At 36.7% G+C, this 15541-nt stretch overlaps 2 protein-coding genes across 2 annotated transcripts; one reads left to right on the forward strand and one right to left on the reverse strand.

Annotated features, from left to right (window-relative positions):
• The first annotated feature begins 793 nt into the window (after window positions 1–793).
• On the forward strand, window positions 794–1366 carry LOC139841093 (uncharacterized). Its single transcript, XM_071831326.1, has 2 exons — window positions 794–1081; window positions 1136–1366. Exons 1-2 carry the CDS (start codon window positions 794–796, stop codon window positions 1364–1366), a joined length of 519 nt encoding a protein of 172 aa, XP_071687427.1.
• Window positions 1367–7502: 6136 nt separating this feature from the next.
• LOC139840239 (zeatin O-glucosyltransferase-like) lies at window positions 7503–9073 on the reverse strand. Its single transcript, XM_071830484.1, has one exon. It carries the CDS (start codon window positions 9069–9071, stop codon window positions 7680–7682), a length of 1392 nt encoding a protein of 463 aa, XP_071686585.1. The 5' UTR covers window positions 9072–9073; the 3' UTR covers window positions 7503–7679.
• Window positions 9074–15541: the final 6468 nt, after the last annotated feature.

The following is a 15541-nucleotide window of genomic DNA, read 5'->3' on the forward strand; positions in this document are numbered from 1 at the left end:
CGTTGATACTATACTTAGCAGCTTCGAAGGAAGCAATAAGTTCAGTATTAATAGCAGACAGGGGACAGGTACGCGCTACTCCCTCCGTCCCATTACAAGTGTCCACTTAATTTTTGCACACAGTTTTAGAAAATCCCACTAACTTCATTCTCCACCAATTAGAAATCTTCTCTCTCCAGAATAACCTCTTCTCATTGGTTAAAACACAAAGTGGACACTTAAAATGGGACGTCCCAAAATAGAAATGTGGACACTTGTGATGGGACGGAGGTAGTATAAAATTAAAAATGGCTAATTTTCAATCAATAGGCATTTGAAGTTATATAATTATGTTGTGCGAACAGGTACAAATGCCTGTATATTTTGTTAGCAAAGCTTTGACAGGAAGCAAATTAAACTATCCTGCAATCGAAAAACTGGTTTATGCACTCGTACATACAGCTAGACGCTTACGAAGATATTTCCAAGCGCACCCAATAAGGGTCCTAACATATTAGCCGATAAAGCAGGTACGACAAACAACAATTTGTCGTCAAACAAATATAGAATTGCTTGATAAATCCTATCAAATTTACATTCGCTGATACTTGTTGAGCAGGTGCTATATAAACCAGAAAATTCTGGTCGCATGGCCAAATGGGCTATTGAATTGGGAGAGCATGAAATAAGCTTCTAACCACGAAGTGCGGTAAAAGGGCAAGTCCTAGCAGATTATCTGACTGAAACAGCCGGAGATATTGAAGTCTCGCATGAATCAAAATAAATACCACCTCCGCCCAAACAGCTGTGGGAAATGCACACAGACGGGGCTTGTGGCCCAGAAGGCGCAGGGGCAGGAATAGTCCTAAAAAGTCCAGAAGGAGAGGAATATACCTTCGCACTGCGATTCAGCTTCCCTGTCACAAATAATGAAGCTGAATATGAAGCGTTGTTATCTGGGATGCGGGTAGCAAAATATTTGGAGATTAGAGAACTGTCAGTATATGTTGATTCGCAGTTAGTTGCAAATCAATTTAACGGAATATTCGAAGCACACAATGAATCAATGCAAAAATACTTAAAGCTTCTGCAAGAGCTAGCAGTTGACTTCGATATATTCCAGATAACTTAAGTTTCGAGGACGCTGAATAAAAAGGCGGATGCGCTAAGTAAGTTAGCTGCATTAACATTCAGTCATTTTAAGAAAGAAATTTGGGTTGTGGAAGTTAAAGTAAAATCTATTGAAGAAGACAGTGTTTCGGCTGCAGTTGAAGAAGAGGAGCAAAGTTGGATGACACCAATAATAGAATTTCTAACCAAAGGTACATTGCCGATAGATTCAAGTAAAGCAAGAAAGATTAAGATAAAAGCACCAATGTATCTGTAAGATAAGGGAATTCTATATAGAAAGTCTTTTCTGGGACCTCATTTGCGGTGCCTTAATCCAACTCAAGCGGAGTCAATCATACAGGAAGTATACGAGGGAATGTGCACTCTGCATTCGGGACACAAAACAGTTGCGTCCAAAATAATGCGGCTTGGATATTACTGGCCGTCAATGTACAGAGATTCTGCAAAGGTAATACGCAAGTGTCAATCGTGTCAACTTCATGCACCGGTAAGCAAAGCTCTGCGACATCCTCTGATACCGGTCGCGTCTCCATGGCCGTTCTGCAAATGGGCAATCGACATAGTGGGGCCATTCCCCGTAGGACCAGGGGGTGTAAAATTTCTGGTAGTGGCCATTGATTATTTCACGAAATGGGTAGAGGCCAAACCACTAAAAACAATTTCGGGCAAGCATATTCGAAATATTGTGTGGGAAAACATCGTCTGTCAATTTGGAATACCAAATGAAACAGTAAGCGATAATGGTACGCAGTTCGAAGGTAATTCATTTAGTGATTGGTGCCAAGAATTGAATATAAAACAAACATTTACATCAGTCGCACACCCTCAGGCGAATGGTCAGCATGAGGTTACGAATCGGGATATCGTTTTAGGAATTAAAGCAAGGCTGGGATTGTGTCGAAGGCGTTGGATAGACGAACTGCCTAACGTTTTGTGGGCACACTGCACAACTCTAAAGGGCGCAACTAATGAAACACCTTTTAGTTTGGTGTACGGGTCCGAGGCTGTAATACCCGCCGAAATAAATGTGACAACTATGCGCATAGCTTCCTTCGATGAAAGTAGCAATAGCGAAGAACTGCGTGAAAACCTAAACTTAGTTGAAGAATGCAGAGAAATGGCAGCCATAAAAGAAGCAATCAACAAACAAAGAATCGCAAGCTACTATAATAAGCTCGTACAACCATTATCTTTCCAGTTGGATGACTTGGTGTGGCAAAAAAACGAAGCAAGCAGGGTAGAGGATACGGGTAAGCTTGGACCTAAATGGGAAGGACCTTACAAGGTTATTGGCATAAGCGATACAGGGGCGTATCGTCTAGCAAGTTTGGATGGAAGAGCAATAAAGCGCACCTGGCATGCGCAGATACTGAAACGGTGCTACATATGAAAAACTGCAGCGGGACTGATCACCCCAAACAACTGTTTAAAGTTTTTATCATGTGAATTTTTATTTTCCATTGTAAACATGAAAGCTAAGTGCTGGTCAAAAGATGAGTTTGAAATAAATTGAATTATGCAATTTAAGCCAATAGCTTGTGTATTCTTTACATTTGTTGATTGCATGCCCCTTAAGCTACACAGGGACACACTCCGAGTCTCAAGTGGCATAGTTTAGTTTGGTTACTAATACTATTTTTAATGGTGACAGTAGTAAAACATTGGTTTGTTTCAAACGCTCGTACACCGCGCAAGACGGAGACTTGCACAGTCTAGACTATAAAATACAAGTTTGGTTACTTGTTTAAATAACCCGGACATTGGCGTGGCCGGAAGACTCTTGAGTATAGACATTGGTTTGTCTATAGTACGGGTAATTTGCATTGGATTGTATACGCGTACATACTTATAAAATTTTTTATAAAAGTCTTGAGTATAAACTTATAAACATTGGTTTGCTTACTTTTGCATACAACATTGGATTGTTGGCGCAAGAATAAAAAGATCATGAAATGATTGAAGGGTCGCTCCCGTCATGAAGTCATGGCATTTATTCTACATAAGAGTTATTGAATGCATAATATTGTAACAAATCATTATAACCGCCATAGTGATTTCGTAAAAACACAATAAATGCACCTTAACCAAAAAAGTTGTCGAAATTATATTCAATCAAAAGCTATCATATTACAGTTGGAGAATATAAAGTCAACCGCTTAGCATAAAAGCGGGACATATACCAAAATTTGACCTAATATATGCTAATATAAGCTTATATAAAAATAAAAAAGGGGGTGACATTGGCTGGAACATTTGCCCTACACTAAGGAGAGTATGTCATCCTCGCACGCAGCGATCAGACGCATACTCCGCTGTCAACAGAAAAGAAAAATATAATATAGGGATGCGAAACCTCCAAGACTGCAAGGCCCATTCCTCATTGACAAAAACAAGCCACCCATGAATGGCTTAACAAACTCAATTGATTTTGTTAGTAATTATCTCCTACGCGGAGATGGTAAGATCGTTAATGAGAAACTGAAGACGGGGGATCGAGATTTGTTGAAATTGGGAACAAGCTTCCTCACATTTTTCCTTGGCTCCATCAACGAGCAATTCAGCAATATTGGGGGAATCACGGGGGGCACATACAGTTCCTGGCGAATAACATTCCACAACAGGGTTCGCTCATACGCACATGCAGCAACCATGGCTGCACCAAATTGCTGCTCGACGGCTTTGCAGTTGAGAGCATGCTGGACAAAGTTAGGTAAACCCTTGCGGAGAATGTCATACTCCGCCTTTAAAGTGTCATGTTTCGCGACCCATGACTCCTGTGACACAATCCAGTCACTAAAGCTTTCGTTTAAAAAGATGACACGGTTCTCTGACTTTTTGAGCTTTGCAGACAGTGATGTAATCTCCGACTCCATAAACCTTTTCTCAGCAATATGCCGATCCTCCTCCTGTTGCCTTTTATACATCATAACATTGATTCGCTCTTCTGCCTGCTTGTGCGCGGTTACCGCAACCGCAAGCTGAGCAGTTAGTTTTTCGTTTTCTTGCTCCAAGGAAGTCTCTGTGGATGACGGCGGTGGTGGATGAGCGAGCGCAGCAGATTTGAGTTGCAAACGATTGAGGTCCTTGGCAAAGTTGAACAGCGTTGCTTGCGTGTCCATGTACAGGTCCTCGGTAGGTGAGAGTGTGAAAAACTTTTGAATCAATTGCTGAGGGGCGCAGGATTGTAGAAAAGAAAATTGTTGGGAAAATACTGAAACAGGAACCTTCATGAGTTCATTGGCATTTGGAATCAGTAGAGACAAATCTTCTGAATTCGGGCATACACATTTGGAATGATGAACTGCACCACTTGGACCTGCAAAAATAATAAATATGGCGTATAAAAAACAAAACGTCAATATTCAACTAAAAGGCCGTCGGATGAAGTTAATACCTTCATCATGTAACCTTTTATGGTTACCTATCCCTCTAGTACCGGGAATTTGGTATAGTGAAGGTAGTGTGTCTGAATGACGGGCCGGTGAACTGGAATGGTTACCGAAATCGGTGGCCGGATTGGGTGCATAAGGTTCCAACTTCATCTATAATGTCAGAATCAGAACAACACGTGAATGATACATAAAGAAAGTAACTAGGGTTACATAGCGTAATGCAAAATATAAGAGTATGAAATATACCTTTTTTGGTCAAGAACAGGTCTTCGCGGAGAAGATGAAGAGGGTTGAATGATTTAAAAGGGAAAAGATTGTGAGATACGAAAAAGCCAAAAGGCTATTTATAGAGAAAATACGGGAGTTAAAAAGTAACAAGTGTATAATAGTAGCCGTACAAGTGTATTAATATTAAGCTAAAACGCTTTGCTAAGATGTCCGGTGCACGTTAGCTTCAACAGGCGGTTGCATAATTACAATCATTACCTTTTCAGAAAACAGTGACAGTTGTCACCTCGGGTGCAGGAAATGCAGCCGAAAAGACAGGTTGGTGACTGCACGCATACATTGCATTTAATGCTTATACAGTATCCGGTTACGCATAAATATTAAAATAACTTTGTACACTGTCCGGTTATATTTGGAATCCAACTAGGATTTTTGAGCAACATCATTAAGCATGCTAATTTGAATTAAAGGTGTTGTTGTGGTTCATTAGGTGTACATTTTTCTTACTAGTTCGACGTCATACACTAATTTTCATTGTATATAACATCGAACTGGGGGGACTTAATGATACGCATATCCGCAGGACAATGCGGATGCGCATCCAAAGCCCTAAACCGCACACAAAACTGTCATGTCAGAGATATGACACGAGTATAGCCGCACTCTATGCGCCTATACCATCTGATGCGAGTTTTGTATACTTGCATAAGGGTCCAGCACATTCTAGAAGAATTTACGGTATAATCAATTCAGATTCTTTTTCTTAAATAACTAAAGTTAGTTGGGAAGAGATCGCATTTAATTAGGGAAGAGATTCTACCGAAACCATAATTCATGAGCCTATAAATACATAGCTCATAAACCCTAATACATACATTCATTCGTTTACTCATACGTAAACCACAACATACAAATCTCCATCGTACGAACAAAAGCTTCTTACGATCTTAAAGACTTTCAGGTATGTCTCGAACTATAAAACCTTCATGTCTTTGGGCCACTCAACCTCGTATGCTAGGTTGTTGGTGGACTCTCGACCGGCCACCCTGTCGGAATCGAAACGATACCGATATGGGTTATCCACGACTACGCGTCGGAGGTCCGAATGTTGTTAGTCCTTAAACTCCATTATGCACTCAAGAGTAGGTTCACCTTGACCTCGTGAAAATATGCTTGATCAATGATGTCATAAATAATGATTATCTAAGCTCAAAAAAAAAATTAAAAATATAGAGAAAAATTTCTAGCCCTCCATGATGATGTTATTAAAATAATTAATTATATTTAATAAAAATATTAATATGTTAATTGTATAATTATGAAGTATTATGTACAATCTTATGATAAAACACTCTCATTACCATATGTATAATATTTGAAGCATTATGTACAACACTTCTATGACCCTATGTATAATATTTGAAGCATTATGTACAACCTTATAATAAAAGACTCTCATGATCATATGTACAAACTTTAAAACAAATTGTAAAATCTTTTATAAAACACTTTATGAACGCATGTACAAACTTTGAAGCATATTGTATCATCTTCATATAAAAATTATATTTTAATTTTTAAAAAATTTAAAGAGGCATTTGTTATTATTAATAATTATTATTAAAAATATAAATACTCAATTATTAATTATTAAGGAAACTTTATTATTATTATTATTATTATTATTATTATTATTATTATTATTATTATTATTATTATTATTATTATTATTATTATTATTATTATTATTATTATTATTATTATTTTTATTATATTATATTATTATTATTATTATTCAAATATGGGTTCTCTTCATGGGATTAATAACGTTACATATGTATACGAAATACATGTTTCAAAAAAAAGGTTGTAATGTAAATTTTTATGACAAGAAAAATATAGTATTTGTGATGAAAAGTAGAAGAGTGTGGTAGGAGAATAAATGTAGTTCATTTATTCTGACAAAATAAGCATATATTTGTAAAAACAACAAGTTTCTTAGTCAAAATCAGTGGTTTCACGGGTCATTAAAATTAATTGACTAACATTTACATTCACTTAATACCTAAGACATATTATTAAACTCTTTCGTTTAAACAAAACCGTGATTAAAAGAAAAATATAGAGGTGTCAGTGCAATGACCAGACTAACACATACACGTGTTTAACTAGGAATCAAATGATGTGAGGTGGCTTGTAAGGGAATTCGCCAAACTTTGTTAATTTCTTTCTTTCTTTTTTTTTTTTCGGTGGAGAATAGCAAATAAGGTTTGAGAATTAATTGTACGTGTGATCAGAAAGTGGATAGGAATGGATAGTGGGGTTTTACAAGATATAGGGTTTTTGGTGGACCGATGTACAAGATGTAGGTGTCGGCGGTGTTTTTTTTTTTTTAGGTTTGTGAATCAATAGTTTGAATAGGAAGAAAGCAAAAAAAGATAACCTAAGTTCTGATTATCATGTTAAGTATTGAAATTGAGATATATTATTGTAAATGAATGATGAGTACATGAAGAGTGACCATATATATAAGCCAAAATACTTTAGCAAAGTATAATCCGTTAAGTCCAACAAAATAATACATTATGGAGTGACATGATAATATAGTATAACAATTAACTTTAAAAGTGTGCTTGTCATATGGTCTTTTTCAACATTAGTCACTTTATGGGCCACAATGTTCATAGAGCCTAATGTTGCAAGAGATTTCAGTTTATGAGATCAAATCTTGGGGGAAAGTTAGAGCACAAGAATTGAAGTACAGCATAACAATTTTGAAGCTTAATCTTAAGGAAGAAAACAAGAAATATGGGAAGGAAACAGTCCCCCTTGTCATTGGACTGGCAACCAAGTGGCAAAGCAACTGAATTACTGAAATCTGAAGCAGAAAAGACATATTGTTTTACACTAGAATTGAAAAGTAAACAACTATTATCATTTATATTCTAATTATCTAGTAATATGAGCAACAAATGATTCTATCTCCATATGTGTTACACCACCTTCTTCCATAGATTTTCTAACATCTTCACCAAGTTTTCTAGCTCTATTCCTTATCTCATTTCCTTCTTCATAATCCATCAACTTTCGAATACTATTTTCGACACTTGACGACGTTACTAGCTCACTCATCGACTCCCAGTCACGTACCATTACCCCAATCTTTAGCACATCAGTTATTAACGTCGCGTTTCTTGGTTGATCCGAATGCATAGGCCACGCAATTATAGGAACTCCCATTGTAATACTCTCCATACTCGAGTTCCATCCACAATGACTCATAAATCCACCCGTAGCCGAATGAGCCAATATTTCTAACTGTGGGGCCCATTCTCTTACCACCAAACCTTTTCCCTCAACTTGTTCTTCAAACCCTTGTGGTAATTCAAGTCTCCTAACTTCATCTTTAAAGATATCGCCTTTATCGGCATATCGTAGCACCCATATGAACTTTTGTCCACTTTTCTCTAACCCAATTGCAATTTCTCGGATTTGCTCTTCGGATAATGTTGTTGTGGTCCCAAATGAAACGTAAATAACCGAATCTTGACCTTGTTTATCAAGCCATTTTAGTGTCTCATGACGTTTGCTAACATATTCTTCGTCTTTGTTTACAGAAACCGGATTAAAAGGACCCATTGCCCATTGTTTATTACTACCAGAAAGTCCTTCTTTTGAAAGGAATTCGATAAACTTACCATCAAAAACTTTGCAAGTATCATGAATATTGCCCGAATTAAAGCTCTTACAATCAATATGAGACATAATAAATTCAAGAAAATCTAATGGTACAAGATCTTGAAGAATAGGAATATTTGTAAGTTGCATATAAGATTCAACATCATCTAATTTAGGTCTTCCTTTCTCTTCCCAAACGTACGAAAACGTAGTAAAAGCCGATGCAGAATGAAACGCATAGGCTTCAACGTTTTCAAATAAAACTACATCTTGTACAACGGAGCTCATTAAAATGTCATGAACAACAATAACTCGTCTAGTTTTTGGTGAAAGTTCGGCTAATAGATTCGTAAATGGTTCACGTAGATTTATTGATGCTTTGAATGATGGGATAAGGTGTGAAGGGAATTTTGTTGAAGCATTAGGGTTTGGGAGAGGTGATTCGAATTCGGGTGTTGTAAATTCATGAAAATGAATATTTGCGTTTGTGGTTCGATTCCAACCGTGGACACGAAGCTTTGCTTGGCGGTTGTGCGTGGTGGATCCGACGATTTGAATCGGTAGATTGTAGGAAGATAGAAGACGAGAGAGGTGAAGAAGTTGGTTAAGATGACCTTGTGCTACAAAAGGTACCATAACTACAACTACACCATTATTCATCATGTTTTGTGTGAGTTTGATTTGTGTGAATATGTTGGATGAAGGTTTATTCAATATATGTGATTGAGAGATCGCAATTATTTGTATTCTAAAAGCTTATATTTGAATTGATCAATTGATTAATTATGTTAAAGGACAAAAGTTTGCCGTCTTGACTGTCATCTAGCTCTTAAAATGACATTTGTAGACTTTTTTTTTTCTTCCCTTCTAGATAAAATGTTGACGTGCATAGAAATTTAGTTGTTGATATATTAAAAAATTCAAAGTATACAAGTCCAAATAGGTAGTCCCAATATATTAATTAATTACTTAAACAATTTATAGATATAAAGCCAAAAGCCAAAAGTATAACCATTTATATGGCTTTATATTTTTTTTTTTCGCGAAAATATTAATATATATATATATAAATATCGTAAAGATCTGGTGTTACAAACAAGCGACAAAAGTATAACCATTTAAATGTAACTTCAGTTTTCAAATCACCAAACGTGAGGCCCATTTTGGCAGAGACATCGACACTGGATCATCCGCGACTTCTTGCAAACCCACGACGGAGTGGGGATTAATGAGAACGTGGGTTGAAATTTGGTGTGTTGGGTTTTTTTTTTCTCAATTATTAATTAATAATTAATGGTGTAAATTGAAGATGTAACGTAATTTCTAACTGATCGCCACATGACTGATGACTCTACCGTTGAGAATGGTCTCAATGATTTGAGGTTTATGAGTGGCAAAGAGACATAGTGAGCTTGAGTTGACATAACTACGACTTGAGGTTTTTGCGTCGTATAATCAATTTTGTTATTCATGTTCAATGAATGGTAGAGTCATGTGGCTCAGTTAGAAATTACTAGAGGGTGAGTTGAAAGTGAGTTGGCTTTGCAAGTACACAAACAACCGTATTACTTTGTATTTTTTAAGACCAATATTAACAGTGATGGTGTGATAGGGTGTGATGGGATGTGATGGAGTGTGATGAGGGATTTTGTAGGGTATAATAGTGATGATGAAAATGTGATAGTGTGAATACCTGATGGAATTTGTAATAATAGTGAGGTGATGGAGTGTGATAGAGAGTAGATTCCAAAATTTTTAATTATTTTTTTTTCATTTTCTTTTAATAATTACATTATTAGTTTTATATAATTATAGTATTAATTAATATTAATACTAAATTGTTTCTAAATACAAATAATAATTACAAGTTCTAAATATTAAAATTAAAAATGAAACTAATATTAATGTCCTAAAAATTAAAAATTACAATGATTTAAAGTCCTAAGAGTAAAAATTACAATACTTTAAAATTCATTAAAATATAATACAAACACAAGTATTAAAATACTAAATTAACTATTAAAACTTCGAAAGTATGGTGGAAGACCTCATATGTGTTCGATGAGATCATTTGGAAGTTGGTTATGATGGGAAAATAAGTCACGACGAGTAATTTGACCAAGCGAAAATAAACCCCGTTAGACAAACACTTTCCCGACCTGTATGAAACCGTGAGGATGCTAACAAATAAACTATATCAAATACAAATCAAATCAGCCCCCAACAGTAAATAAAGACAATCAAGCACACACAAAATACACAAGACTTTTTTACGTGAAAAAACCTCTCAAAATTGAGAGTAAAAAATTACGGGACCCGTAGGCCACTTAAATTCCACTATCACCAACAAGAGAGCAATACAATAATCCTTTTCTAGATCAACTAGAGGCATACAACATCATATATGTAACAACTCTGCTTTTTCCGTCACTTCCGTTAACTTTCTGTTAATTAATTTAACGGCGATTACTTGACTTTTAAGTGTTTATGTGTAATAAATACATACTTGATCCTTGGAGGGTTACGATAATTAATATGGGTTAATATTAATTTTGTAACATCCCGCGTTTTTTCGTTAAATTTATTTTTAACACTATCTTTTTTTTAAATAATACCTTTCGTTATTTAAATTCGTAGTTTCCGTTGACCAACGTTCTTAATTTTCTCGTTATTTAATTATAACATCACTCGTTTACTCGAGCGTTTTTAAAATATTCGTTTGGTTAATTCCCGCACCGGCTTTGAAACTTGAGGGACCGAGGTTGCCAAGTGGGCAAACTAGTTGACTAGGTCAACTAGTCAACCTACCTTATCCATCCATTCATTTCACCTCCCACCTTCTTCCTCTTTTCTCTCTACTTCCCTTTCATGAACTCAAACACACATCTTCATAAAATCATCATCTAAATCCGGATCGAGAAGCAAACTTCAAAACAAATTACATTTTCGTGATCCTCTCTTCATCCTCTACATTTTGGTACCAATTTCTTCACATTTGGGTAACATTTCTAAAACTCTAGATTTTTCTCTAAATTCGTTTTATATACTTGAAATGGTGTTAGTTAGTGTCTATGGCTCGTGTATAACATGAATATATGTTTTGTTTGTTCGATTTGTTGATCTGAGTAACTAGTTTGAACACTTGAAAATGGGTTTGCTTAATCTTTGATTTTGGAAGATTAAAGGTTGTTAAATTGTTAAAGTTCATGTTTTAATTGTGTTACTAGTATCACTAGCTTCAATTTGATGTGTAGGTTGTTTTAGAAAACTTCATAAACTTGATTATTGGTTTTGGTGGATTTGGGTTAGGGTTTGATGAACTTGAAATGAACTTTTGATGCTTTGAATGACATGAAATGTTATTTGTAAGTGTTAGGTTGTATTGTATGCTTGATCACCTTCGAAACGGCATATCATTCATATAAATTGGTTGCCGAATCGTCGAATTTCATTTATGAACTTGAGTGCATTTAATGAGGAGCTTTGAATGTGATTTTGGTTGTTGTAAAAGTAAATGTGATGGATGAAATGTGTTTAGTTGTTTTCCTTGTCAAAATACCTTTCCGATGATATAAGATACATGCTTTGGTTGTTTGCGGGTCATAAATGGTGATTGGTTGAAGTTAGGTTCGTGCATAAAACTTAAAAACTGCCAGAATTCTCTGCACAGGTAATGGCGCGGCGCGTCATATACCCGCGCGGCGCGCCAAAGTGGTCTGTCCAACTTTGTCGATTTTTGAATAATGTTTGCTATGCTACGCACCTCCGATTCACATGTAACTTGTTCTAACATGCTCATATATGATTAAAAACCTCAGAAAAATAGTTCGTGACCCGACCCGAACGTGTTGACTTTTTGTTGACTTTGACCGACCGAAGTTTGACTTTTTGTCAAACTTAACCAAATGATTGTGCAATCTTCCTAACTTGTTTCTATACTTGTATCTTGCATGAAACTTGACAAATTGATTCACATGCTATATTTAATCGAGTCGTAACGAGCCATAGGACTAATTGAACAAATTTCGCCCGACCTTGTGACGTAACCGGTTAATTAATACAACTTACTTGTTTAGATCAAGGCTAAGCAACTATCATGCACACGTTTACTTTGTGAAGTACTTTTATACTCGTGCACTCGAGGTGAGATCATAGTCCCATCTTTCAAACAACTTTTATGCTTTAAACTATGGGATGAGAAACATATACGTATCATACTTTTATACATTGAACACAAGTACGAAAACGAACATTCCACGTACGGGTTTGAACAAAAAGCCTCAATTCAATTATCATTAGTTACACTTGCAGGGTGTAAACGTGAACTTATATTATGTGATCACATGGGCTTGACGAGCCTCATTCGGACGGTTCGCTACCGTTAGCAGATGAAATATATTTTCGGGTCTAGTGTATGTTCTAACACTACGCAAAGGGTGCAAAACAGTTAAGATTGATAATTGGGTGCCCGGGATACAAACAACAACTTTGGAATGCAAATGATTTTGATAATCATCTTATACTAAATCTTGTGGTTCAAATACAACGTTTACTGAAACACCTATGATTTCACCAACGTTTTTCGTTGACAGTTTTCTATATGTTTCTCAGGTTCATACTTGGCTATTTGATACATGCTTCCGCGTACACTCATACTTGCTTGGAGTCAAGCATGCATGCATACACTCTGATTTCTTGCTTGGGGTCAAGCATACATACATACATTCATACGCTAGTGATAGCACCTTTGGATTCAAACATATTGTTTACATACTTACGCTATTTATAGCAACTGCGATTTTAAACTAATTATGTCGCAAGTTACCTCATTTATAATTTATACTTTTGCAAACTTAAAATTGTTGTCGAACGGTTTTGTAAACTAAACTTTGCAAGCATGATACGTTTCAAAAGAATGCGACATAATTTTGGTCAAACGAGTCTCATATAGGGACTACGACCACGTTTCGGGACCTCAGTTAGCGACGCCGTCAATGACGATTTTGGTCGGGTCGCCACAGATGGTATCAGAGCGTTGGTTGTAGGGAACTAGGATGTGCATTAGTGTGTCTGACAGAGTCGTTGGGATGCATTAGTGAATCTAGACTACAACCGGATAGTTAGCCATTGCATTCTGACATACATTTGCTATAGATAGCACTTACTTGACTACTTGTGCATATACTTGAATCATTCTTAGGCAAACTTCTTGATGGTACCAAGCTTTCATCATACGAATCCGTATTCTGCCACTTTCTGGTAACACACGTAAATTCAAGATTCATACACGTATGGATGACGACGACTTCATTAGTCACACTTGTTCGGGAACTCTGTCTCCCGGATTGTTATTTGCCACCGTTTCAACTTACTATCGGTTTCCCACTGGTGTTTCTTACTATCTACTTTTTGGTGTTACTACCATCACTACTCTAGGTGAGTATCGTCATCAACATTTATCACTACGGTTGCGTGCTACTCGTTATCATGACTCGTTACTCTTTTCATACCTGAATACATTATTGTCTGACCCGAACCGCATTGACGTGAACGAACATTTATACACTTCCCTCGGGGAACGCTTCTTTAGAGTTGCATAAATTCTTTCGATTTAATACGAGTCACGTTTGAGACGTCGTTACACTTTGTTCATTCTAGATCTTCACAGTTACACGAACTTGATGTTATGGAGTGATGTGGGAATGGAGGTATGAGTTAGCGTAATATAACGACAATCGATCAACGTGGTTATATTACGGTAAGCCATACCAAAGTTCTAATGACTCGTGATGGTGATTGGACTCGATCAACCTAATCACCACCATGTGCCATGTACATGACTTCATTTTTCTTGTTTGAATATCCAAAAACTCCGAGAATGTTGATAACAACCATACCAGGGACACATCTTCGATTATTGTCGAACCATACCCATGCTTCCGAAGGAATGACAAATTCTTTCATTTTCAAACATATGTTACACGTGTATACTATCTCGTTTTTGCACAGTTTTATCGACGAACTACGATATGCTTGTTATGCTCATATCGAGGCGGAAACTTCTCCCGCATTACACTCGTACTTTCGTATAAAGAAACCTTCTACCTAAATTCTCAATGGAGAGAGAGACTCTTCACACTATACAAGCATTCGCCACGAGGGTGAATAGTCCTAACGAACATTTTCGAAAATCGATAAATCTTTCGCGGCGCGAATTTTTTGAGAAACTTGTTCTATCTAACGTTTTCAAGTCCTAACAAACTTTTTCAAATATACCTTAAAGAAATGTACCTCGTTTTGGATCGAGATTCTCATTTCACTTCTAGATTTCGGAGTGCCTTACAAAAAGCCTCGGGACCACGCTTAAACATGAGTACAACACATCAACCACAACCCGACGGACCGAGCAAACATATGATTCAAACTTTGGAAACCATAATACGAGTTCGTGTTATCGACTTCAAATTTACTTGAGAAAAGTACTTGCCTTTAGTCAAATTCTCTTACTACAATAATTTTCATTCGAGTATTAACGTCACACTTTTCGAGGACCCGTATAGCCGTGAATGTCATTTTCTTAAATTGTTGAACCGAAGTAGGTGACAAGCGAACCACCGGACCCGAACTCATTCATGAAACAACCGAAAAATTTTTCAATTCCAGGAAAGGCTCAAGACGGCCCGTAGTCGCCAAAAGAGCCATACAAGGGTTAAACGTAAACCTCTCGAATTCCAAGTGGGAAACCACGTAACGTTAAAAGTCGCACCTTGAAAAGGTGTAGTCCGTTTCGGAAACGTAGAAAGCTAAATCCGCGATAGTTTTAGTCCTTTTGAAATTTTGGGGTGTGTTGTGCCCGTTGCTTACCGCTTCGAACTTCCAACTCAAACAAATTCCGTTCATCCTACATTCTGTGTATCAAACTTAAAGGCGTGTCTTGTGAGACAAGAACTTGTTATCCTCTTCGATGAACTTACTATCAACGATAAACCTCACTTCCAAGGAGGACCGGTTGAAACTATAAATCGTGGAACCAAACTTTAAACCAACGTAAAATCGCGACTGTCGAAGTTCGTTGAAATACCCGAGGGAGTACCTTTACTTATTCGTAGAACCGACAACGCAAGATCTCGAGG

The sequence above is a fragment of the Rutidosis leptorrhynchoides genome, chromosome 4 (assembly GCF_046630445.1).
Source record: "Rutidosis leptorrhynchoides isolate AG116_Rl617_1_P2 chromosome 4, CSIRO_AGI_Rlap_v1, whole genome shotgun sequence".
Lineage (NCBI taxonomy): Eukaryota > Viridiplantae > Streptophyta > Magnoliopsida > Asterales > Asteraceae > Rutidosis > Rutidosis leptorrhynchoides.